Source organism: Dendrobates tinctorius, unplaced genomic scaffold (genome assembly GCF_039654945.1).
Source record: "Dendrobates tinctorius isolate UK_male_01 unplaced genomic scaffold, ASM3965494v1 ptg000150l, whole genome shotgun sequence".
Classification (NCBI taxonomy): domain Eukaryota; kingdom Metazoa; phylum Chordata; class Amphibia; order Anura; family Dendrobatidae; genus Dendrobates; species Dendrobates tinctorius.
Window position 1 is genome coordinate 3,363,185 of NW_027361817.1, and position 27,341 is coordinate 3,390,525.

The 27,341-nt window shown below is 47.3% G+C and overlaps 2 protein-coding genes across 2 annotated transcripts in view; both read left to right on the top strand.

Annotated features, from left to right (window-relative positions):
• The first annotated feature begins 1,747 nt into the window (after window positions 1–1,747).
• Window positions 1,748–18,423, top strand: ATP5MF (ATP synthase membrane subunit f). Its single transcript, XM_073546687.1, has 4 exons — window positions 1,748–1,902; window positions 3,473–3,580; window positions 11,215–11,331; window positions 18,325–18,423. The coding sequence occupies exons 1-4, from the start codon at window positions 1,887–1,889 to the stop codon at window positions 18,351–18,353; spliced, it is 270 nt and encodes an 89-aa protein (XP_073402788.1). The 5' UTR covers window positions 1,748–1,886; the 3' UTR covers window positions 18,354–18,423.
• A 2,672-nt stretch (window positions 18,424–21,095) lies between these two features.
• The window catches only part of PTCD1 (pentatricopeptide repeat domain 1), a 116,386-nt gene continuing 110,140 nt past the window's right edge, over window positions 21,096–27,341 (top strand). Inside the window, exon 1 of the mRNA XM_073546682.1 lies at window positions 21,096–21,119. Within this exon, the coding sequence (XP_073402783.1) occupies window positions 21,114–21,119 (6 nt within the window). The 5' untranslated portion in view covers window positions 21,096–21,113. The remainder of the gene's footprint in view (window positions 21,120–27,341) is intronic.

The window sequence follows — 27,341 nt, forward strand, 5'->3', positions numbered from 1 at the left end:
GCGTGGTGCTATGGTGGAGGATTATAATGGGGCAATTTTCCTTGGGCTGGTGGGCCCCCCCACACCACTGGGTCCTGGGCTACCGCCCAGATTGACCTCATTATAATCCGCCACTGCTCTGAAGGCATCAAAACTATGAATTAACACGTGGAATTATATAATTAACAAAAAAGTGTGAAACAACTGAAAATATGTCTTATATTCTAAGTTCTTCAAAGAAGCCACCTTTTGCTTTGATTACTGCTTTGCACACACTTGGCATTCTCTTGATGAGCTTCAAGAGGTAGTCACTAGAAATGGTCTTCCAACAGTCTTGAAGGAGTTCCCAGAGATGCTTAGCACTTGTTGGCCCTTTTGCCTTCACTCTGCGGTCCAGCTCACCCCAAACCATCTCGATAGGGGCCAGGTCATCTGGCGTAGCACCCCATCACTCTCCTTCTTGGTCAAATAGCCCTTACACAGCCTGGAGGTGTGTTTGGGGGTCATTGTCCTGTGGAAAAATAAATGATGGTCCAACTAAACGCAAACCGGATGGAAAAGCATGCCGCTGCAAGATGCTGTGGTAGCCATGCTGGTTCAGTATGCCTTCAGTTTTGAATAAATCCCCAACAGTGTCACCAGCAAAGCACCCCCACACCATCACACCTCCTCCATGCTTCATGGTGGGAACCAGGCATGTAGAGTCCATCCGTTCACCTTTTCTTCGTCACACAAAGACACGGTGGTTGTAACCAAAGATCTCAAATTTGGACTCATCAGACCAAAGCACAGATTTCCACTGGTCTAATGTCCATTCCTTGTGTTCTTTAGCCCAAACAAGTCTCTTCTGCTTGTTGCCTGTCCTCAGCAGTGGTTTCCTAGCAGCTATTTTACCATGAAGGCCTGCTGCACAAAGTCTCCTCTTAACAGTTGTTGTAGAGATGTGTCTGCTGCTAGAACTCTGTGTGGCATTGGCCTGGTCTCTAATCTGAGCTGCTGTTAACCTGCGATTTCTGAGGCTGGTGACTTGGATGAACTTATCCTCCGCAGCAGAGGTGACTCTTGGTCTTCCTTTCCTGGGGCGGTCCTCATGTGAGCCAGTTTCTTTGTAGTGCTTGATGGTTTTTGCCACTGCACTTGGGGACACTTTCAAAGTTTTCCCAATTTTTTGGACTGACTGACCTTCATTTCTTAAAGTAATGATGGCCACTCGTTTTTCTTTACTCAGCTGCTTTTTTTCTTGCCATAATACAAATTCTAACAGTCTATTCAGTAGGACTATCACCTGTGTATCCACCACACTTCTGTACAACACAACTGATGGTCCCAACCCCATTTATAAGGCAAGAAATCCCACTTATTAAACCTTACAGGGCACACCTGTGAAGTGAAAACCATTTCCGGTGACTACCTCTTGAAGCTCATCAAGAGAATGCCAAGAGTGTGCAAAGCAGTAATCAAAGCAAAAGGTGGCTACTTTGAAGAACCTAGAATATAAGACATATTTTCAGTTGTTTCACACTTTTTTCTTAATTATATAATTCCACACGTGTTAATTCATAGTTTTGATGCCTTCAGAGTGAATCTACAATTTTCATAGTCATGAAAATAAAGAAAACTCTTTGAATGAGGTGTGTCCAAACGTTTGGTCTGTACTGTATATATGTACATGTGTATATATCTGCGCTAGTATGTGTGTATGACAGCTGTATATGAGCGCACGTGATAGACGGAATTACATTATGTGCTATGTGAAGACTTCCGTTACCACCTGCAATATGGCGGCTTTAATGCCATCTAAAGAAGTGACGTCACGGTGAGCTTCCGGTCCCGCCCCTCTCCGGCAGTCATTGAGCGGTGAAGTTTTCTTTCCTTTCCTGAGCGTCAGTGTCATTCCGGAGGACAAAATGGCGGACAAGCTGGGTAAGCGAGCGCGGCGTGTCTGTGTCCTGGAACCCTCCGTGGACGCCAGTGCCGCACTGCCCGGCTGTGTAAATCATGGTGGGGTTCGGTGGCTGCAGGCTGACAGTAACGGAGGCCGGGGAGGGTCAGAGCTCCCATAACCCGCACACAGTAATGCCGCACACCCCGAGGCCCGCTCCTGCAGCGTATAACGTGGCGATGGCAGCGGCGGCTTTCTGGGACTCCGGGTTATGCTGCAGCAGGCAGGAGCGGCCATAGCGCGGGGTCACCTTGTCCTCCACTGCAGGGGCAGCATTGTGGCATCTCCTGTGTGGGGCTCTGCTCATTACAGCAGAGGCCTCACTGGTGTCAGCCCCCAGCTGTGTGTATGGATGTACAGGAGCTGCGTGTGGGGGGCTGCCCATGGGGGGGGTCACCCCTGTATGGATGTACAGGAGCTGTGTGTGGGGGGCTGCCCATGGGGGGGGGTCACCCCTGTATGGATGTACAGGAGCTGTGTGTGGGGGGGCTGCCCATGGGGGGGGGGTCACCCCTGTATGGATGTACAGGAGCTGTGTGTGGGGGGCTGCCCATGGGGGGGGTCACCCCTGTATGGATGTACAGGAGCTGTGTGTGGGGGGCTGCCCATGGGGGGGGGGGTCACCCCTGTATGGATGTACAGGAGCTGTGTGTGGGGGGGCTGCCCATGGGGGGGGGGTCACCCCTGTATGGATGTACAGGAGCTGTGTGTGGGGGGCTGCCCATGGGGGGGGGTCACCCCTGTATGGATGTACAGGAGCTGTGTGTGGGGGGGCTGCCCATGGGGGGGGGGTCACCCCTGTATGGATGTACAGGAGCTGTGTGTGGGGGGCTGCCCATGGGGGGGGGTCACCCCTGTATGGATGTACAGGAGCTGTGTGTGGGGGGCTGCCCATGGGGGGGGTCACCCCTGTATGGATGTACAGGAGCTGTGTGTGGGGGGCTGCCCATGGGGGGGGTCACCCCTGTATGGATGTACAGGAGCTGCGTGTGGGGGGCTGCCCATGGGGGGGGGGTCACCCCTGTATGGATGTACAGGAGCTGCGTGTGGGGGGCTGCCCATGGGGGGGGGTCACCCCTGTATGGATGTACAGGAGCTGCGTGTGGGGGGCTGCCCATGGGGGGGCTCACCCCTGTATGGATGAACAGGAGCTGTGTGGGGGGGGGCTGCCCATGGGGGGGGGGGGTCACCCCTGTATGGATGAATAGGAGCTGTGTGGGGGGGGCTGCCCATGGGGGGGGGGGTCACCCCTGTATGGATGAAAAGGAGCTGTGTGTGGGGGGCTGCCCATGGGGGGGGGTCACCCCTGTATGGATGAACAGGAGCTGCGTGTGGGGGGCTGCCCATTGGGGGGTCACCGCTGTATGGATGTACAGGAGCTGCGTGTGGGGGGCTGCCCATCGGGGGTCACCTGTGCATCACATGACCTTTAAGAGGGTCTGGGCTGTGACCATTCGCTTTTGGCTGGGGGTCTCCATTATATTCCCCTGGCCTTTATATATATATTCTCGCTATAATGTCACTAAACACCTTTAACCCATTTTGTTGCAGTTCCCCTGGCGGAGAAGCGTCTCCTGGATGTGAAGCTCGGGCAGCTGCCCACCTGGATCTCCACCTGTAACTTCACTCCAAATGGGATATTTGCGTCCGTCCGCAGAGGTGAGAATCGGGGTTGCAGAGACCTCAACCTCCCATTTGTCTCTTTGGAGAGTAACCTTGAATGTTCAGTTGCCTTTTCGCTCCTTGGTCTCCTGATCCCTTGGGGACCAATCTGTGGGGTATTTCCAGCATTTCCAAAGACTGGAACATAAATGTTTGCTACATGGAAGTCACACTCTGGGAACTGCATATCTGTTGCGCCCCCTACCTGCCTGGATGGCTTGTCCATCAGGCACCTGACTGCTGCAATCTATCCCCCTATCTTATTGGTAATTTTGTATGATCCTCAATCCCCCTTTTTTGATATTGTAAATAGAGGGACGCCACCCGATTCATGCTGCCCACACCACAAGCAATGTGTATCAAATTGACAGCCATGGATTTTTTTTCTCCAAAACACCCCAGCGTGTCAGAGACAACATTGTGTGAATAGCTGCAGTACCTGGCATCAGCCACTAAAGTGTTCGGCGCTGCTGCGCTCAAGTCTGTACTATGTTTGCATCCATCTGCAGCTGATTAGTGGGGCAACAGGTATCAGACTTGTCAGTCTTTATAATGAAGACTAAGGATGGGTCATCTGTGTAAAATGAGAGGAGATCCCTCATGCTCCTTATGGAAGTTACTGGGACAGCTGCAGCCTGTGACTGGTTTCAGTGGTCGGATGATTAGAAGATCATGGAATCACCTGGTTACACGCTCTTAGGGCTCAGTTAGACGGCTGTATGAATTGGCTGGAGATCGGAGCGCAGTGCATGGCCTGGCCAGCGGCTCTCCTGACCTGAGCGTGATGGCTTCATGCAGCTGTCGGGCTCTGTTTGGGAGATCCGCCAGGCAGCCCATGCACTGTGCTCCGATCTCGGGCCGATTCATACGGCTGTTTGACTGCGCCTTTAGGCTATGTGCACACATTGCGGTACTCCTGCAGAAGTTACCGCGGGAATTCCGGAATTCCATTCCGTGGGAAAACCGCATTTTAAATTCCCGCGATTTTCCCGCATAAAAACTAGCCATTTGCAAGTGTAATTAGCTTGCAGAATGCAAGCGTTTTCCAAGTGATCTGGAGCATCGCTTGGAGAACTGATTGACAGGTTGGTCACACTTGTCAGACAGTGTTTGACGAGTGTGACCAACGTTTTACTATTGAGGCTGCCTATGCGGCATCAGTAGTAAAAAGATCTAATGTTAAAAATAATTTAAAAAAATAAAATCGTGTTTTTCTCACCTTCCGATGTTCGCACAGCGTTCCCGATCATCGCGATGCTCCCGTTCCCAGTAATGCCTTGCGAGACCGCTACGTCATCACAGGTCCTTGCCGCAAGGCATTACTGGGAACGGGAGTTGGTGGGAGCATCGGTAAGGCTGCGCGGGACGCCGGAAGGTGAATATAACCCAATTTTTTTTTTATTTTTTTTTTAATTCTATTTTTTTACAGGGATATGGTACCCAGAGCCCGGAGGACAGTCTCCTCTCCTCTGGACCGTGGGTACCATCCGCAAATGTTCCGCTTACTTTTTGCATGATGGGCACAGCCACATGCGGAAAGTAAGCAGAACAATGCATTCCTATGTGGGTGGAATCGCCGCAATTCCGCAAAATGAGCATGCTGCATATTTTTCCGCGATGCGATTCCGCCGCGGGAAAATGCACAGCATTGCGGAATCCCATAGGATTGCATGTTTATTCGGTCGTCCATGACAGCACCACCTGAGAGAGGGGATCCGCCCTTTAGGAACAGGAAACCTACAGATACAAAAAGGGCGGCACCTCTCCCACGCATCAGTTGGTTTCCTGTTCCTAGAGGACAGGACTCCCTACAGATCGTCCGTCATGGAGTCGACGAGGGATTCCCAGGCCGGCTGACCGACTCAGGTAGCGGGGGGATCTCCTACCTCGGTCCAGTTCGGGGTCCCTGGAAGCACCACGGTGGGGCCGGGTAGGTCGCCACAGCTGTGGTTGGAGCAGGTGGAGCATAGGGTCCGGTGGACAGCCGTCTCCAAAGTGCGGGCACCAGGTACGTATGCCCCTCCTGAGTCTCCCCCCGGGGTCCGGTCATCCTCCCGCGTCCGGGTCGGCGGTCGCGCCCGTTCGGCGGGCGCAGGCGGGCGCATGTGGGGGCGGCGGGCACACCGGAGCCGGGGGCGCCCTGCCGGCTCCGTTCCGCGCGGTCTCTGACGCACGGCGGAAGTGACACGGCGGAAGGGGCGGGGCCGGGGACGCCGAAACCGGAAGTCGGGTACCAGCCAGCTTTCCACTGTGCGCCGCGGGTGCGCGGCTGTCCGGGGGGACGCGCTGTACCTGTGGCTGGGGGGGAGGCGGAGCATGCGGGGGGGTCACGGATGCTGGGGAGGTGCCGTGCCAGAACCCTGCTAACCCGGGAGGGAGGCCTTAAAAGGCAGGACGCAACGCTGCGGGGGTGCTTCTGAAGGCCCAGCGATGGATACGACAGAAGCCCCCATAGAGCAGCAGGACGAGATACAGGAGCGGCCACAGAAGGAGGCCGTGGCGAAGCCTCATGCGAGTTGCCAGCAGAAGAAAAAACGATCAAGTGAACAGAGCCGCGGAAGTTCCTCCAGGCTAAAGGACCCTCCTGCCTCCCTCCGTGATCCGGTACCTGCCTCAGCTGCATGGGTAAGAGATCTTCGTGAATGTACCCTGATGCAGTGTTCCCTTATGTATTTTTCGCAGGGGAGGAAAGCTACGGGAAAACAGAAGCAGGGAATGTGCCCTCTGTAGTTGCCCCTTGCCAGACGGCCACCCCAAAAGATTGTCAGCCATGTGTGTGACAAACGGTAGGGGTTGGAAGGGAACGAGGGCCAGGGATAGATTGACAGGCCCTTACATTCTCCCTCGTCCTTACAGGTAGCGGAAGAAACGCCGGATTTTCACCACAAGCCTGAGAGAAATAATCAGGACAGAAATGAAAGCCCTGTCAAAAAGGGATTCTTCTAGGGGGAGAGAAGTTAGCTTCTCAGGTTCGGAGTCCTCGGTTGCTCCTAGGAACAATGACTCCTCGGATTCCCCGGCCTCCACTTCGTCTTCTTCGGATGAAGATTCGAGCCTTTTCTGTTTCCCGTTAGACCAGATGGACAAACTAGTTAAAACAATAAGGTCCACCATGGGAGTAACAGACTCAAAACCAGAACTTTCGGCACAAGACGTGATGTTCGGAGGTCTAGATCCCAGGAAGCGCAGGGCCTTCCCTTTAAATGATAAGGTCCAGAGCTTAATAGATAGGGAGTGGAAAAAACCCGAAAAAAGAGGCTCCTTGCCACCGTCCTTCAAACGAAGGTACCCATTTGATGACCCAGTGGTGAAGAGATGGGATAAGGCCCCTAAGCTGGACGCGGCAGTAGCAAAAGCCTCCAGAAAATCTTCCATTCCTTTCGATGACATGGCTTCCCTAAAAGACCCGCTGGATAAAAAAGCGGATTCCTTTCTAAAGGGAACATGGGAGATGTCAGCAGGCGCCCTAAGACCAGCGATAGCTGCCACTTGTACAGCCAGATCCATGATGGTCTGGCTAGATCAACTGGATTCCTATCTGAGAGACGGAGCCTCAAGAGCATCCATTCGGAAAACTCTACCAATCATCCAGAGTGCCGCTGCTTTCCTGGCTGATGCCTCAGCAGACTCTGCAAGGATGGCGGCTAGATCCGCAGGGTTATCTAACGCAGCTCGAAGGGCCCTCTGGTTAAAATGCTGGCCAGGGGATATCCAGGCCAGGTCACGACTCTGCTCCATTCCTTGCGAGGGGGAATATCTATTTGGCTCTGCCCTGGATGAACTGTTAGAGAAAGCCGGGGATGATAAAAAGAAGTTTCCGAGCCTCCCGAATCCTTCTTATAGACGCCCCTTTACCAGGAAAGGATATTTCCGTAGAAGGTCGTACAGAGATCAGGGCAGATGGGATGACAAAAGGAGAGGTACAGGTTTCATGTTCGGAGGAGGGGGGCGCCAGGAAGGTCCAGCACGGGACACTAAAAAGCCGCCCCAATGACTAGAGGCCTGGTAGGGGGGAGACTAGCTGCCTTCTACCCAGCCTGGTCCATGATTTCGGATAGTAATTGGATACGAGGGGTGATAGCTACGGGTCTACAACTGGAATTCACCCGGGTTCCCCATGATCGATTTAGGGTCACCCCAATCAGGTCCTCCACATCAGAACAAGCTGCCCTGGAGGCCGAGGTTCATGATCTTTGCCTTAAGAAGGTCCTAACTGTGCTTCCGGAAGGAGAAAGGGGGAAAGGTTTCTACTCCCCTCTGTTCCTGGTCCGCAAGCCAGACAGTTCCTTTAGGACTATAATTAATCTTAAGTCCCTCAATGAATTCTTGGTTATATGCCCGTTTAAAATGGAAACAATTAATTCAACAATAAATTTGTTGTTTCAAACTGCTTTATGGTGGTGTTGGATTTAAAAGATGCTTACTACCATATACCCATTCATGCAGCTCATCAGCGCTTCCTCAGAGTGGCGGTTCAGTTAAATGGGTCAGTTGAACATTTCCAATATGCGGCCACCCCTTTGGGGTGGCAGTCGCTCCCCGGGTATTTACCAAAGTAGTAGCGGAAGTTATGGCCCATCTACGTGAATCTGACATTCTGGTAGTACCCTACTTAGATGACTTCCTGATTATAGGAAAAACTGCAAAACATTGTACGGAACAGCTACAGAGGGCAATGTCTGCCCTGGAGCGGTTAGGATGGCTGCTGAATATCAAAAAATCTCGGTTACAGCCGATGAAAATCCAGCAGTTTTTAGGCCTGATTCTAGATTCTGAGAAACAGGAATGCCGTCTGCCTCCGGAGAAGCTTGTTCGCTTACACTATCAGGTCCTGAACGCTTGCAATAACCCCACCATGTCCCTCAGGAAAGCCATGTCCCTTCTGGGTTCCCTCTCGTCCTGTATCCCGGCAGTCCAGTGGGCACAGTTTCATACAAGAAAACTGCAGGGCGAGGTCTTAAGGCATCAAAGAATCCTTGAGGGTTACTTAGAGGGCCAGCTAACCTTGTCCCGAAACACAAGGGAGTCCCTAGAGTGGTGGCTGGACAAGGATAATTTATCCAGAGGAGTTCCCTGGGAATTCGACATATCCTGCATAGTCACTACGGATGCTAGCCCTTCCGGCTGGGGGGCTCATATGGGTGAGGTCGTGGTCCAGGGCCTATGGGACCAGCACCAGATAAATGTCATCTAATTTGAAAGAATTGACAGCAGTAGAACAGGCAGCTAAGAAGCTACTTGTGTATCTGCAGGGCCATCATGTGCGAGTGCTCTCCGACAATCAGGTCACCGTGGCTTATATCAACCACCAAGGCGGGACTCGTTCCAAACCCCTGATGATTGTGGCAGAACGGTTGTTCCAACTAGCAGAGCAGCATTTTCTATCTTTGACAGCGTTACACATAAAAGGGAAAGAAAACATTATGGCAGATTTCTTAAGCCGCAATCTGCTAAGGCAAGGAGAATGGTCCCTAAACATCTCGATCTTCCACCTGATTGTGCAAAGGTGGGGACAGCCAGAGGTAGACCTCTTCGCCACCAAAGAAAAGAGAAAGTTGAGACTATTCTGCTCCCTAAATCCCAGAGAGAACCCCCTGGCGGTAGATGCCTTTCTGATAAAGTGGGACTTCAGGCTAGCATACGCCTTCCCTCCCCTATCGCTACTACCCTTGGTGTTGAGAGAGATCAGGAAAGACAGAGCAAGGGTTATAGTCATCGCCCCATTTTGGCCCAGGAGGGCTTGGTTTTCTTGCCTCAGGACCATGTCAGTGTCCGATCCTTGGGTTCTTCCGGACATCCCGGATCTCCTATCCCAGGGCCCAGTCTTCCATCCTCAGGTGGCTGGCCTACATCTGACGGCGTGGAGTTTGAGCGGGCACTCTTAAAAGATAAAGGCTTCTCCCCAGACTTAATACCCTGTTTAAAAGTAGAAAGGCCATTACTACCAAAATCTATGTTAGAATTTGGAAGAAATTCCTTCAGGGCTCGGGAATAGTCGCTGGGGGTTCAACACCTACAAATCAGATCTTAGAATTTCTTCAGAAAGGTCTGGACATGGGGCTTTCCACCAGTACCCTTAAAGTACAAGTAGCAGCCTTAGGGGCCCTCTTTAGCTGCAACATCGCGGGTAATTACTGGATCAGTAGATTCATTAAAGCAGCAGGAAGATCCAGGCCGGTAGTGAAGGATAGATTCATGCCATGGGACTTGAATCTAGTCCTCAAGGCCATGACGGAAGCTCCATTCGAACCTATTTCATCAGCTTCCATTAAAATCCTGTCCCTCAAAGTAGCTTTCCTGGTAGCTCTAACCTCAGCTCGCAGAGTTAGCGACATTCAGGCATTATCTAGGCGGCCCCCTTATATGCAGATTAATAATAGGGTAATACTCACACCTGATCCAGCGTATTTACCTAAAGTGGTTTCTAACTTTCATAGGACTCAGGAAGTAGTCCTTCCATCCTTCCTCCCTAATCCGGCTAATAAGAAGGAAGAGAAACTACATACCCTGGATGTTAGGAGGTGCCTTATAGAATATGTGGCAGCTACCGATCCTTGGAAGAAAGATGATGCCCTGTTTATTTCCCACCAAGGCCCTAGGAAAGGTTATAGAGTATCAAAGAATACACTAGCCAGGTGGATTAGAGAAGCGATTGCCTTAGCATACACCTCAAAAGGCAGGTCGCCACCCGGGAAGCTGAGGGCACATTCCACCAGAGCCATGGCGACCTCGTGGGCCGAGAGATCAGAAGTCCCCATCGACCAGATATGTAAGGCGGCTACTTGGTCCTCTCCGAACACCTTTTATAGTCATTATAGGCTAGACTTGGGTGCTTCCACTGACCTCTCTTTTGGGATAAGGGTGCTGCAGGCTGTAGTCCCTCCCTAAAGTAGTTATTACTCTCTGTAATTCTCTCAGGTGGTGCTGTCATGGACGACCGAATAAAGTCTTAGTTACTCACCGGTTAACGGTATTTTTCGGAGTCCATGACAGCACCCGTATATTCCCTCCCTTTAGTTTAATTTGGGTGTGCACTTCTTCCTCTTATACGTACACGGGTAATTTAAATTGTGTATAGTATTATGGATAAGTTATGTTATTAACCATGGTGGTCCTCTGTGCTCTGTAATCCAACTGATGCGTGGGAGAGGTGCCGCCCTTTTTGTATCTGTAGGTTTCCTGTTCCTAAAGGGCGGATCCCCTCTCTCAGGTGGTGCTGTCATGGACTCCGAAAAATACCGTTAACCGGTGAGTAACTAAGACTTTTGCTGTTTTTTTGCGTTTTCACGGCAAAATCGCGCGTTAAAAACCGCCTCTAAATCGCGAAAAAAACGCAACCTGTGAACGCAGCCTTATAGTCACATGACCACTGCAGTGGCCTTCTGACTTCAGGCAGTCATCGCTTCCTGGGCTGCTGCAGGCTGCATCCCTGCTTGTAAAAAAAAAAATAATATTTTTTTCTATATTGGACAATCCCTATAAAATGAAGCTGAGTAAAAAAATGTCACGTTTGATGAGTACAAGTATAAAAGATGCTGTATGGAGTTTCAAGAACAACTATACTAGAGACTACAAAGAAAAGCTGTTGCAAATTAGTATAAGTTTCACTAAAGTCTTTCTTTATTCTGTAGGTCATGACCGATATTATAACAAGTACATCAACGTGAAGAAGGGAGGAATCGGAGGAATAGCCATGGTGCTGGCTGCGTATGTAGTGCTGAGCTACACCTGGGAATACGATCACATTAGTAAGTGACTTATACATTACTGTGTAATCCTTAGTGCAAATGTAGACCATCCCAAAAGGCACCAAATCTACCTGGGTGTTCATGCTGTGTGATAAATCTGGCACGTCTTTACACGGTCTAGTTTCCACCACTCATAAGATGGCTTATTTTGTTCTAGTACTCGAATCTACCCCCAAATTAATTGCATAATTAATACAAAATTATATCGATCTATCTATACTGCATTATGCCAAGCCTTGAGTTTTTTTACACAAAGCCATAGCCTTCTGTTGGACAAGGCATAGAACTGTCTGAAACACATCAGAAATATGGTAAAGTTATGAAAGAGCTTTTTTTATACATATTTATCTGTATAAAACTCTGATAATTACAACCCTTCATGCTCTCTTTCTTAAGCTACTGTCACACTTAGCGATGTACCAGCGATCCCGACCAGCGATATGACGCGGTCAGGATCGCTGGTACATCGCTAAGTGGTCGCTAGTGAGCTGCCACACAGGCAGATCTCATCAGCGGCATCGCTGGGGACGGGGGTCGCTACTTACCTGTCACACTAGGCGATCCTGACGTCCTCCCGCCTGGCTCCGCAGGAAGCTGACGACGAGAAACAGTCCTGGACGTTCTCGCGCGATCAGCGATAACCAGCGGGGGAGCGGGTTGTAGGTAAGTATCACACAGCGATGTCGCTAGCAATATCGCTATAACGTCACAAGTTGTAGCGATATCGCTAGCGATATCGCTTAGTGTGACAGTACCTTTAGGGTGCCTTGAGCTCATAAGGACAAAGTCAACTTTTGTTTTTCAAAGATCCGTAGTTTTTTTATTTTTTCCATCGACATGGCTGCATAGGCTTGTTTCTCTTTTTTGCAGGACAGGTTGTTGTTTTGAAAAACAGCATTCATTTTAGCATACAGAAAAATAAGGGGGGAAAAAAATCCAAATGAAGTGATAGTGTACAATTCTGCTATAGTTTTTAGGTTTCAATTCTGCAGGGTTAAATTAATTGTGCAGTAAAAATGACCAGGCAGTATGATTCTCTAGGGCAGGACAACTACTGCTATTCCAAACCTGTAGGTTTTCTTTTTTACTATTTTACTGGCTTCAAAAAAAATTGAAAGTTGTAATAAAGAAATTTTGATTTGTCGCCATTTTCCAAGACCCATAACCTTATATTTCAGTGGAGCCAGGTGACGGCTTACTTTTTGGGTTGCAGCTGGCTATTCAGGAATACCATTTTGTATGGAATACTATGGCTCCGATTCATTGTGTTTTCTACTCCAGTATTAATGCAGGGTACCAGCAATAAGATGCACCAAATTCATTAAGAGGTACACACCTGTCATAGTGCTGTCAGCTCAGCTGAACTCCGCAGTGTGATCAGGAGAGCAGAGAGCCACCATTACACATCACACTGGTAATGCCTCCATGTAAAATAATCTCTGGAGGCAGATTCTCATGTAGATCAGTGTCAGGCCTGTGGATTCGTACCGATGAGAAAACCATGGATTTCTCTGGAATTGGACATCAGATCACAGATGTCAAGGTGTCGTTTTCCGCTTCCTATGACCTGCATGTCCATATAGATGGCTTAGGAGGGATGATCCTACAATTTGATTCCCCTTAAATTCTTTTGTACTATTAGATTACCCAAATTTCTATTTATTGGCGCCCTCTAGCGTTCTTTTGATTTCCTTCCAGAAAGCAGGGCTGTGGAGTCGGTAAGCCAAACATGCGACTCCGACTCCTCAATTTCCCTTACACCGACTCCACGACTCCGACTCCCACACATATTGCTTATATTTAAGTGAAAAATTTATTGTAGTACAATGTGAACCTCAGACATTTAATCATTTTTATGATCCAATAATCAAGATATTTAGATAGAACAGAATATATATTGGTGTACTCTTCGGTTTTCATTCTTTTTGGTACAGATACGATATGGATAGACAGATATGGATAAATGGATAGAGCAGATTTCTAATCTCCTTTTGCTATTGAAAACATTATCTATGAGCTCCAAAACCTTTCAGGTGATGCAGTTTTTTAAAAAGATGATCAGCTTTTGCAGCTGAAAAACGTATCCTCAAAAAACACAGGAAAAACGCTGTGTGTGAATGTAGCCTTAGATCTGGAATAGAACAGTCATTTATAGGACATTTCATAACTTCCCCAAACTCCTATGAAAAAATATTCAGCACATCCTGCATTGAATTACTGTACCCAATTTATTATATATTTTAGGAGTCGGTCCATTTTATTCCGACTCCACCAAAATGAGCTCCGACTCCGACTCCACAGCCCTGCCAGAAAGTCCATCTCATGTGCCATGTTGGGTAAAAAGAAGGGTTATTGTTTGGTCTGTACAATATCCTTCAATTTGCCACTTATCTACAAGAGCATCTAGTTGATGAGACTGGGCATTTTTGGCCACCGAAACTGTGTGCGAAGTGGAAGCTCTAAAAAGGACTGAAAAGAAACCCAGAGGGCGCCATAAGACGCACGTAACAATAATATACTGACACAAGCTTTCTTTTAAATGATTCCTTATCTTGTTCTGTTTTCTGATTTAACCCTTTATGGACATACAACATTGGATGTGTCATATGCCGGCCCTTTGACTGATGAGGACTCACAAGCCCCCATCTTTGCCAGCAGATGATGACTGTTAAATTCAGCTGTCATCTGCTAATAGCCGCGGGTGGAGCATAGCTTCACCTATGACGCTCCTGTGACGTGATCGCAGGGCGTCGGTGTGTAATCATGACAGCAAAGGGTTTGCTGAAGACCCCCTGTGACTGTCATGACGATACTCCATTGAAAGCTAGCCTGTGGTCAGTGTTTATAGGAGACAGTGATTTTTTTTTTTTTGTTTCCGATAAATACGGCAATAATGTGGCATTGCTTTATATAGCAAAAGTGACCACAGGTTCAAGTCCTTTCAGGAGACTAAAAAATACGGGGAATAGAGGGGAAAAAAAGTTTTTAAAAATATGAAGAAAATTATAGAAGTTGATATAATTTCCCCCACCCCTGTTTCCACTCAAGAAATAAAAACAAACTCGTATACAATTGTGGAATTGTGCTTTTTCTTTTTTTTTTTTTTTTGCTATTTCGCCACAATTGGATTTTTTTCACCTGTTTTCCAGTGCATTTCATGATAACATGGATGAAAAATGTCATTCAAAAGTACAACTCAGTCTGCAAAAAAAAAAACACCCTAATACTGTTATGTTGATGGAAAAATAAAAAAGCTAGGGCTCTGGGAAGAAGGGCAGCAAAAAACCAAAGCTCAAAAAACCAAAGCTGAAAAATCGTCCTGTCCTTAAGGGGTTAAGGATAAAGTAACCCCTTAACAACCGCCGATACGCCTTTTAACGGTGCTAGCTAAGGGTACTTAAACCACAGCGCCGTTAATTAACGGCGCTGTGGAAAAAGTAAATAGCGCCCCGGGGTCTCGGATGCCCGGAGGTAGACAAGACCCCAGAGAACATGATTCGGGTCAGTACTTACCGACCCCGGTGTTACGATCTCCGTTATTAACCGTATAATGGCGACCACAACATCAAAAAAGGCCGTGATTTTGCATTTAATTTCTCTCTCCTCTGATGTGATCGCACATCTGGGGGAGAGAAATCGTCCCCTGTACCTCCCGGTGGCCCTTCTCCCACGGCTCTCGCCGTCTTCTTCCTGTAAAGAAAATGGCGGGCATATGTGCAATGCGCCCGCTGACATCGGCCGGCACCTGGCAGATTCCATTAATTCATTCCAGGTACATTTTGATCACTGTGAAAGGGTTTATCTCAGTGATAAAAATAAATGAACACATGCGAAATGACCGTGCGTACGAAAGTCGGCAGCGCTTTGGGTGGAGCCGGGTATCCGCTGCATCCAAAGTGCTGCCAGCACGCAGCGTGGAAACATACCCTTAGGGTTGGCATTAAGGTTAGGGGTGTGTTGGAGTTAGGGTTGGGATTAGAGTTAGGGGTGTGTTGAAGCTAGGATTGAGTTTAGGGTTAGGGATGTGTAGGGGTTAGGGTTGGAGTTAGAATTGAGAGGTTTCCACTGTTTAGGCACATCAGGGTGTCACCAAATGCAACATGGTACCACCATTGATTCCAGCCAATTTTGCGTTCAAAAAGTGACAGTGCTCCCTTCTGAGCTCTGCCGTGTGCCCAAACAGTTTCCCCCACATATGGGGCATCAGCGTACTCAGGGCAAATTGCACAACAACTTTGGGGGACTAATTTCTCCTGTTACCCTTGGGAAAATAAAAAATTGGGGGCTAAAAATCATTTTTGTGGGAAAAATATTTTTTATTTTCATGGCTCTGCGTTAAAAGCTTCTGTGAAGCACTTGGTGGTTTAAAGTGCTCACCACACATCTAGATAAGCTCCTTAAGGGTCTAGTTTCCAAAATGGGGTCACTTATGGGGGGTTTCTACTGTTTAGGCACATCAGGGGCTCTGCAAACGCAACATGACGCCCACAGACCATTCCACCAAAGTCTGCATTCCAAAATGGCGCTCCTTCCCTTCCGAGCTCTGCTGTGTTCCCAAACAGTGGTTTACCCCCGCATATGGGGTATCCGCGTATTCAGGAGAAATTGCACAACAAATTTTGTGGTTCATTTTCTCTTTTAACACTTGTGAAAATAAAAAAAAATGGTTCTGAAGTAAATTTTTTGTTAAAAAAAAAAAAAGTTAAATATTAGTTTTTTTTTCCCTTCCACATTGCTTCAGTGCCTGTGAAGCACATAAAGGGTTAACTTCTTGAATCTGGTTTTGAGCACCTTGAGGGGTGCAGTTTTTAGAATGGTGTTACTTTTGGGTATTTTCTGCCATATTGACCCCTCAAAGTGACTTCAAATGTGAGGTGGTCCCTAAAAAAAAAAAGGCTTTGTAAATGTTGTTGTAAAAATGAGAAATCGCTGGTCAACTTTTAACCCCTATAACTTCCTAACAAAAAAAAATTTTGTTTCCAAAATTGTGCTGTTGTAAAGTAGACATATGGGAGATGTTATTTATTAAGTAATTTGTGTGATCTATCTCTGATTTAAGGGTGTAAAAATTTAAAGTTTTTCAAAATTGCAAAATTTTCAAAACTTTTTGCCATATTTTTTTTTTTTTCATAAATAAGTCATATCGAAGAAATTTTACCACTAACATGAAGTACAATATGTCACGAGAAAACAATGTAGGAATAAGCAGGATCCGTTAAAGCGTTCCAGAGTTATAGCCTCCTAAAGGGACAGTGGTCAGCATTGTAAAAATTGGCCTGGTCATTAAAACACCAGACTTAAAAGTTCATTTAGTGCATGTTTAGTTGTCTTTGTGCCAGAACGTGAAATCTAGGCATTATAGTAGATGAGTCGAGCTGCGGTTTGTTACTCCACTTCACCTAGTTTACACATCCAAATTATTTTACAAAAAGTGTGCAAAAATGAGCAATTTTAGGCCAGAAAAGCTGTGTAAAACCCTTGATAAAAGATTCACACCGCCGCTGTTTGAATAGGAACATTTCTCTGTGAACTAAGAGTTTGCTGGGTTCTGTTTGATACAATTTTACCTGGTGCTGCATTTAGAAAATGTGGTCACTGATTTTCAGTATAGTTTTTACATGTAAATTAGAAACAAGTAGAGCAGTAAGGCTACGTTCACACGGTCAGTATTTGGTCAGTATTTTACATCAGTATCTATAGGCCAAAACCAGGAGTGGGACAATCAGAGGAAAATCATAATAGCAACCCATCACCACTTCTGGGATTATAAATGGGATTTCTTGACAACTCGGAAGGCGCTTCAGAAAAATATGGAGCATCTAACAAAGGAGTGCGAAGAGTTGTATTCCCTGTTTGGCAGACCAGGGGGCACAGAGCATGAGCACTCCTACAGACGCTCCTTGCTGCCACGTCTACCTAATAGAATACAAAATTTTGCACTCCTTCACCGAGACCTGCGTATCCTCTGAAGTTGTCTCACCTGATGAAGGGTCCATAACCTGAAATGTCTTTTAAAAAAATCTTGATACTTGGTGTTTTTTGTCTATGGGATATCGGATACCTTTGAGCAAACCTGTACAGAATGGCGTGCTTTTTTTGTATACATGTGCTGAGATTTGGGTGAGCTAAGGGCTGTTTCTACTGAGCGTTAACCCTTACCAAGTAAATACCGATCAGGAGTTGAGCTGCCTTGACTCAATCCTAAAGTGTAAAATATACCTTAGGCCGGGGTCACAAGACCGTATAACACGGCCGAGTGCTGTTCGACAAAACATGGCATAGCACTTGGACCAGTGTTATTCTGTGTGGCAGGTCACATCTGCAATTATTTTCTCATGCCAAGTCAACATGAGAGATTAATGGCAGCCCGCTGCGATTGGTAGGGAGACTCTGCTCACTCGCACCCTTAACAAGTTTATGGGTGCGTGTGAAGCGCAGGACTGCAGTCGGATGTCATCCCAGTGCAGTCTGATGTACGCCAAGACAGGCATTGGAGAAATTACTTTTTCTGTCTCCTCCGCACCTATGCTCTGATTCTCGAACACTAGAGGATTGGAGCACAGAGCATTGTCATTTGGATCACGCTCGCAGCAGAGCTGGAGCAGAGTATAATTAGCATATCCCATAAAATACTAGTGTGATTTCAGCCTTAAAGGGAATTTCAGTGATTATCTTTCATGATGGGCTGTCCAATCAGTGTGGTGTCATCACTTCCTGCTCCACTACAGATCAGCTGACTATAGCCCCGGTGCCCTATACAGTGGTCTGAGCTGTAATACCACGAAGAGTCACTATGGTTCTGTGCTTGGGGGGGAAAAAAAGTGATGGGATGGAAATTCCTGATGGAGTCTCTAAGTCATTTCATTAGTGGTGCTCTGACTGCAGGCTTTCCCTATCATCTGGTTTTTATGGCCTAGCCAAAATCCTAGAACACTCCCTTTAATTCTAACACTTTCAATCGCCTTGCTAATATTTTTCTTGCTTCTTTTACAGAGCACGACCGCTGGAGAAAGTACCACTGATCACAGGAGTCCTCGCAATCTACACAAGACGCTTCTGTGCTTGCTCTGTATTAAAGTTATTAAAACTGTTCTGGATGTGTAGTTCTTTCTGTACATAAGGCCTAATCTTGGTTATTCTGGAGCATAACCTACATTTCATATTGCATTCAGTATGTAATCTCAATAGTACAGTAAAGCATATCTCCACTTTGAAGAGCACAACCGTTATAGTGCAGGACTTTGCACTATAATCATTTTTCTAAATCATTATTAAAGGTTTTATTGTTAGTCTGCTGCATGGGCCACCCGGGGTCTGAGCTGCTGACTGTGCTGATCGAGGCAGCATCCTGCTGCTAGGCTAAAGTCGTCAGTGCCGGTGTGCTAGTCATAGGCTCTTCCAGAGCTCACTACGGCATTAGAAATTGCAGAGAATAGCTAGCAGGATCTGTTCACTTTTATTTTTTAATCAGATGTTTTCTATTGAGAATAAAAAATACATATCCCCAATTCCTCCTACCCAAAGAAAGTACAATAAGACATGACAAAGCGCAACATTAAAATAAAATCATGTTTTAGTAAAGGAAGAAATGAATTTTTCTCTTTGACATGACAGCACCCACTAATAGAGGGGATCTGCCCCTAGGAACAAGAAATCTACAGAGATAAAAGGGGTGGTCCCCCTTGCTCCCTCAGTTGGCTTCCTGTTCCTAGAGGGAACCTGTAGAGAGAAAGAAGCTTGCAAGAGGATACCTGGCCTGGTGGCCACCTGCGCTGCATCCATATGAGCGGCAGTGGCCCCCATAGCTGGAAGCAGCGCCGGGGGAGATCTGATATTCAACTCCACCCTCAGCTGGTAATAGAGCATGAGGCCTGGTAACGGTGTGCCTGGCTCACGTACGGTGCATAGAACGGCAGGAGCCGGCACCTATGGAGACTCCCCCCGGGGGACGCCGCATTACGTACCAGCGCGTCCTGGCACAGGGTGAGAGCATGGCACAGTGGCAGGGCTAGCAGCAGGGGCCTCCCCAGGTATGATGCGAGGCCAGGAATTGAGGAAAACCACCGAGCTTGCAGAGGACGCTGTACGATGCTGAGTGCTGATTCCATACCTGACTCCTTGCGGATGGTCAGCGGTATGGTCTGGTTCGACAGCGCAGACCGGGAGAGGCCGCCCTGGCTCATATGAGAGGCTCAGAAGGTCAGCAGCCAGGGGTCTGGCATGGTGGACCTGAGTCCCAAAAGGATGGTGAGAGCCGCGGCATATCGGCACCCCCCCCCCCCCCCCCCCCGGCTGATAATGACTGCGTGAGGCAAGGGTCCGGGTATGGCCGTCCTCGCTCACGTACACAGCACGGTACGGCTGGGAGCTGACGCGTGCTTGCGCAGATGGTATGCAGACGACGGCGTCGTATGGCAGTGCAAGGTACACTTACATGAAGAGGTGGGGGTGCTACCGCACAGTAACAGAGAGTGGACGCTCTATCTAGACAGAGTGGTACCACGGATAAATGTAGACTGGAAAGCGAACCACGTCTCAGAACGCCTCATATGGCGGTGCAAGGTACACCCACATGAGGTGGAGGTGTTACTGCACAGCAACAGAAAGAGTGGACGCTTTAGACAGAGTGGTTCCACGGATAAAAAAAATGGTAGATGGGAAAGTGACCCACGTCTCAGAACGTCTTGTATGGCGGTGCAAGGTACACCCACATGAAGAGGTGGAGGTGCTACCGCACAGCAGCAGAGTGACGCTCTAGACAGTGGTTCCATGGATAAAAAAAAAATGGTAGACGGGAAAGCGAACCACTTCGTATGGTGGTGCAAGGTACACACACATGAAGAGGTCGAGGTGCTACTGCACAGTAGCAGAAAGTGGACGCTCTACACAGAGTGGTTCCACGGATAAAAGTGGTAGACGGGAAAGCGAACCCTTTGATCATCAGGAGGTGGCGGCTGCTGAGTAGATGGAGGCAGGGCAATTACCGGAGTGGGAGACCAGCTGAAAACCCCTGGTCCGGTTGATGTGTAAAAAAAAAAAAAAAAACGCGGGCCGAAGGTCTAGGCTCACCCTGCTCCCTGGAAGTGAAGCTCAGTATAGCTGGACCCTCGGCTAGCAACTGGTGGCTACAGCACCCGGCAGGAATCAGTGAAGCAGCGTTCAGGTGTTCACTCACTTTCCCTCCTGCTCTCCGAGGGTCGGCAGCCATTCTATGTTGAATGTGACTGCTCTTGTCAGGTGGCAGCATCTAAGTGGCTTGAGGCCAGTCAAGTGCCAGAATGGAATACCAGCTGGAGATCCCTGGTAAGCAGCAGCACGCTGGGAGTAGTCCTTGGGGTACACACGCAATCTCGTGTGCTGAGGTAGGCTTTTGCAAAGATGTGCAGCTAGACCTTTGGCCTATAGGCCTTGGTAAGGCCATACGTTCAGGCTACATTTTTTGATTTGACCAGTTATTTGCCTGTTTTTGTCTGCACAGAGCCTGATGGGTGGCTTCAGAATGACCTTGTGAAGCATACAGTATGTTTCAATTTTATGGTTCAGTGAACAGGTGTTTACTCTTTGCAAACTTAACTACTCCACCCATAAAGGACATAAGGGGTTAATCCAGCACATTGTCTCCATGAAGATTGCCAGCTGCGGCTCATTAAATTGGCTCCTTCGGGTGAGTTCACTCTGACATTTGAGATGTACCATTCAAAGTGGAGGTTTATCTGGAACCCTGAGAGGTTGCCCTCTTGAATATAACTGTGGGCTTGTTCTCTTGGTTGGCACCTTCAAGCATGGCCGTAAGTCTATCTGTACCTCATCGGGCCTATGTACATCATATGATATAAATAGAGCCTGTCTGCATCATATCACATCATAGCACCTCTATGAATCATACTGCATCATCATACTTCATGGTACTTAAGGGTACTGCATGGTACTTCAGATTGCATCATGGTACTTAATAGTGCTTCATAGTACTTCATGGTACTTCACAGTGCATCATATTGCTTCATGCTACTTCATAGTACGAAAGATATGTAGCGAAAGGTGGGCACCACTGATAGATTACCAAATACTACCGCCCGTGCAAACGTGCACCAAATATGAATCACAAAAAAAGGGGGGGGGGGGAGCGCAAATAGTGATGCACACACAGCCCAATGATATTCCTTGTACGTCATCATATGTCATACGACTTCATAGTACTTCTTGTTGCATCATATTGCATCATAGTATATCATACTGCTTCGTGGTAAGTCATAGTACTTCATAGTACTTCCTGTTGCATCATAATATGTCATAGTACTTCATACTGCATCATATTGCTTTATGGTACGTGATAGTACATCATATGTCATAGTACTTCCTGTTGCATCATATTGCATCGTAAGATGGCATAGTACTTCATAGTGCATCATATTGCCTCATAGTACTTCATGGTACTTATTGCATCATTGTACTTCATATTGCTTCATGGTACTTCATAGTACTACATCATACTTAGTATTACATCATAGTACTTGAGATTGCATCATAGTGCTTCGTAGTGCTTCATAATACTTCAGATTGCTTCATAGTACTTCATGGTACTTTATACTACCTTCACAGTGCTTCATATTGCTGCATAGTACTTCATGGTACTTTATGGTACTTAATATGGCTTCATGGTACTTAGTGCTTCATGGTACTGCATATGGCATCATATTACTTCATGGTACTTTATAGTACCTTCATAGTACAAGGAAGAACACGGACAAGAACTCTGATGTCTACCGCGGAGAGACTACTACACACCTGTTGTCCCTATTGGCCCTCCTCGTCAGGGTAATAGACAACTTCAGAGCCTGTCCATGTCTGCTCTCCATGTCAGAGGAGTGGACAACTCCAGAGCAGACTTCCTCAAACGCCATACCCTGCATCAAGGGGAATGGATGCTCAGCTGGCGCATCTTCAGGATGATAGCGGCTGTGTGGGGCATGCCGGAGATAGACCTGTTCGCTACAAGGGCCAACAGACATGTCGAAAGGTACACTTCACTGTGCAGAACGGACAATCCGGGTGTCCTCGATGCCCTTCAAACCCCTTGGACGTTTCAACAGGCTTACGCCTTCCTTCCGATGTTACTGTCACCGACTGTCATCAGGAAGATAAGGTAAGAAGGACCAAGGGTCATCTTAATAGCCCCGTTTTTGCCCAAGAGGCCACGGTTTCCATGGCTGAGAGCCATGTCAATTTACGATCCATGGATTTTCCCTCTGGATCGGGACCTACTTTGACAAGGACCCTATTACCTCTCTCAGGTCATAGGTCTACGCCTCATGGCATGGAATTTAAGAGGCACTTACTGAAGCTAAGGGGATTCTCAGTTAGTTTAATTGATACCCTCTTGCATAGTAGAAAAGAAGCCACAACCAAAATCTACACCAGGGTGGAGGAAAAAAATTTAACTTTCCATTCAGCAGGCCTTTCCAGTGAGTAACCTATCCCTGCTATCCTAGAGTCCCGGCAGAAAGGGCGTGAGTTAGGGCTTGCAGTTAACACTCTAAAAGCCCAAGTTTCGGCTCTGGGGGCCTTGTATAGTTATGACGTTGCGGGCAACAAATGGGTAGCTCGATTTATTTCAGCTTGCCAGCGACCAATCCTGGTTCATATCCCTGAAGTACCGCCTTGGGACCTTAGCTTAGTCCTAGATGCTTTCACAAGGGGCCCATTCGAGCCCATACTCTCGACCTCAATAAAGTGCGTTTCATTAAAAGCCGCCTTACTGGTAGCTTTAGTATCAGCAAGGAGAATGCATGATCTCCAGGGCCTGTCAGTAGATCCCCCTTCCTGACAATATTTCAGTACAGAATAGTGTCAAAGACGGATCCGTCCTCTCTCCCTAAAAGGGCTGCTAAATTCCATAGATCCCAAGGAATCTACCTTCCCTCTGTGATAGTGCGGCAACACCAGGGGAGGAAAGATATCATTGCCTAGACGTAAAGGGAGCCATCCACAGGTCCTTCAGCCGCACCGAAGGGAAGGACGAGTGGAATGGAAGGCAGCTCCTGCTGCTTGAGTGTGTGTGGCCGAGTGCTGCAGTTTGCGGTTTTTAAGCCTAAAAAGCTGCGCCTGGAAGCTGTTGCTGCGTCCTCCTGCTGCCAAAGGGTCCCTCAGACCTGCACCTGTCCTGTTATTAGCAGTCGCTTGGTGCCAGGAGCTGTGCGCAGACATTGTAGATGAGTAGTGGCAGGAAGCTTCCGCATCACTTTGTCTTTCCTTGCTCCTGACTACGTGGTCGACGGGACTGGCTGCTCTGAGGCTTCGCGCTCTCTTTGGGTTTTTGTGATCCCAGGAAATGTTTTGTGCATTTTAATAGCACTGTTTTACTAAACCCTATATAATGCAACAGTCATTCTATCTATTGCAGTGATGATCACTCACTTGGACATGACTTAACACCTGTGATGTCATTTTTCAAGGCCATATAGCCAGGCTCAGGTGCAAATCAACCCCTGAGTACAGAGGTAGATGGTGTGCACATTACTCAACCTCCTGTCAAACCAGGCTCCTCTGTTCCACAATGCTGGAGGGGCTGTGGAACAGAGGATCTGGGTTTGACAGGAGGTTCAATAATGTGCAAACCATCTACCTCTGTAGTACAATAGCCAGCATTGTGGAACAGAGGAGCTGAGTTTGACAGGAGGTTCAATAATGTGCACACCATATATCTCTGTACAATAGCCACTGTGCTTGAGGTTTTTAAGCCTAAAAAGCTGCAAGCTGTTGCTGCGTCCTCCTCCTGCTGACGAAGGGACCCTCTGTTCCTCTGTACACCGGATGGCCGCACAATCCCTAACCCTCTGTGATGTCATTTTCCCAGGCCATAGAGCCAGGCTCAGGTGCAAAACATCCCCTGAGTACAGAGGTAGATGGTGTGCACATTATTGAACCTACTGTCAAACTCAGCTCCTCTGTTCCACAATGCTGGATAAGGCCAAGTTCAGACATACGTATGCCATGGTCAGAGTATGCACCAGGCTGACCAGGTGTCTCCTATGTTTGTGAGGCTGTTGGGTTCTGGTAGAAGACCCCCAGAGAGTCTAAAAATGGTTTCATTGGCCTCCTTTTTTCTCAAAACACCTTAGTTCACTAACACCATTTCTGCATAACAACTGCTCACCAAAGTTCAATAAAGATACTCCTCACTAGGTGAGATTAACACAACATATCTGATCCATCATTTTCTGACTGGTAGTTTAGTTTGTTTCACTCTTTATCTACTTACATCCCATTAAAATGGTGTGGCCATTGTATCCTATTAATGCAGCTTTACTCACAGACTGACATACACCTCTATACATTCGTTACACCATTCACAATGGGTGATGTCACAGCTCACCTCATCCTCCTCCTGTACAATGACTAATAACACCTCTATATACAGTAGATAACACAGGATCCACCATTCACAATGGGTGATGTCACAGCCTGCTGCGTACCGTCACGAGGGATGTGGAAATAGAAACGAAATAACAACAATGTCTTAGGGGAGCACTAAGGAAAAGGAAAACAGTAAAAGGCTAAAAACACAAACCTTTATTAAAACACTCTGTGATCCACAACGCGTTTCGATAGCGATATGCTATCTTCCTCAGGTGAACAGACTGTGTTTCACCTGAGGAAGATAGCATATCGCTATCGAAACGCGTTGTGGATCACAGAACATTTTAATAAAGGTTTGTGTTTTTAGCCTTTTACTGTTTTCAGTCCAGCAAAGCAGCAGCCGGCGTCCGTGTCATTTCCAGTCCTGTGCATTGTAGGGGAGTATTGGGTGTACTGTACTAGCAGGATGCAGCTGGGCCTCTTTATGTTGGCTTGTTTTTTTCAGTGTGATGCATGTATATAGTGCAGAACAGCCCGCCTGCTAATGCTATGGGCGTGATCAATAGGCTGTTCAGACACTTTGCACCGCACTGTGTGACTAATGTCCTATGCAAGCCTTAACTGTGCAATTTTCCCACTAGGGAGCCTTTCCTTTTGGTTACTGGCTGTCTTCATCAGTGGGTTGCACCTGTGCTGCCCTAAGCCTTTATCAGTGGAGGTCTGCTGCATCCTGCTAGTGCATCACTCATGGCTTGGTGAGTCTACCTTTCATATGTAAGGTTTTTTAACAGGAGAAATTGCACCATACAATTTATGTAATCTCTCTTGAGTACACTGATGCCCAATATGTGGTCAAAAACTACTTTTGAGACACAGTGCAAAGGTCTGAAGGGAATGCGCCATACTGGAGTTAAGATTTTGCTGGACTGTTTGAGAGCACCATGTCACATTGGTGGGGGGGGGGGATTTCACCAAAGTGATGTAATTTTACAAGCCACACCTCTCAATTTATCTAGGGGTGTAGTGAACATGTTGACCATATGTGTAAGAATAATTAAATTTTTTTCTGTCATCCATGACAGCATCAACAACAATGGGGATCCACCCTTCAAGGATAGGAAACCTTCAAGATAAAAAGGACGACGCCTTTCTCTACATCAGTTGGTTTCCTATCCTAGATGGTGAACCTTTGGTAAAGAAGACGGTGGTGACTAAAGAAGGAAAAAGTTTTTTTCCCAGCCCTGGGTCAGTCAGTTCTTGGCAGGGCACCGTCTCTGCTGCAGCCAGCACCAGGAGAAGCTGAAAGCGTTGCGGCAGTTCCCACATGGGTGTGCTTCCCAAATGAGTGTGAGCAGGGCACCAGTGTTTTCTCATAGGCCAAAGGTACATCAGGTGTCTGGAGGAAAGAAGGAAAAAGGGTTTTTCCCAGCCCTGGGCTAGAAAGTTCCCGTCAGGTCACCATCTCTGCTGCAGCCGGCACCAGGAGCTGGAAGCAACGTGCAGGTCATGCTGTGTCCTCCCTGAGCGATCGTGAGCAGGGAACCAGCACTTTCATATAGGCTGGTACCTGATGACCACGCGTCCCAGCATTGCGCATGTCCTGACACAGGACACTATCCAGGAAATTGCTCTCTGATAAAGTTCACGGTTAAAAAGGCAGCAAATCCTTGGTGCCATTGACACGGATGGCAGCCTCTGCACAGATTGAGGCTGGGCAAGTACCGGCAGGGCTGCCACTAGGGATTTCAGGGCCCATACTGGCAAAATTTTTGTGCCCTCTTGAGACTCCACCCATGCTCTACCCCAGCTCTGCCTCTACCCCTCAAACCTTCCACAGTCCCACTGTCCAATTTTGGAAAAACTCCACTTCTGCACCACATCCTCACCACTCATTAACAGTTCCCATTGAACACAAGTTCACATACATGCCATCTTTTGTTTTGGCCAAAAGATTTTTTAAACCACCATCACAAATAAGGGAGACTCCTTTGGCTGGACCCTACTCTACTCTAACCTATTAAATATTTCTTAAAATGTCCAATACTCTTTTTAGGTATATTTTTATTTATTTTTATTTAAGGGAATTAGTCACATAAATTTTTTTAAAATGACCAATAATTCCACATAGAAGGGACAAATACCGCCAAACCATGACCAGACCACATATTACCACCACATAATACCACGTGAGAGGAAAAAATACCGCCACACCATGACCAGATCACATGTTGCCACCACATAGTGACTGAATACTATAATACTGATCATTAATCCCTTAACAACCAGGAGTATTTCAGTTTTTGAATTTCTACTTTTTCCTCCCCTTCTTCCCAGAGCCATAGCTTTTTTATTTTTTGGTCAATATGGCCATGTGAGGGTTTGTATTTTTGTGGGATAAGTTGTACTTTTGAACGATACCATGGTTATAACATATCGTGTACTGGAAAAACGGAAAAAAATTCCAAGTGTGGTGAAACTGCAAAAACACAGTTGTCTTTTTTACCATGTTTGTTAAATGCTAAAACTGACCTGCTATTATAATTCTCAAGATCATTACAAGTTCACAGACACTAAAAACATGTCTAGGTTCTTTTTTAACCCCTTAGCGACAGAGCCAGTTTGCAGCTTAATGACCAAGCCAATTTTTACAATTC

What these genes read in the sequence shown, in the direction of transcription:
- ATP5MF (XM_073546687.1), top strand. An exon ending in ATTTGCGTCCGTCCGCAGAG is followed by an intron (nt 3,581 to 11,214) that starts GTGAGAATCGGG and finishes TTTATTCTGTAG; the next exon opens with GTCATGACCGATATTATAAC. An exon ending in CTGGGAATACGATCACATTA is followed by an intron (nt 11,332 to 18,324) that starts GTAAGTGACTTA and finishes CTTCTTTTACAG; the next exon opens with AGCACGACCGCTGGAGAAAG.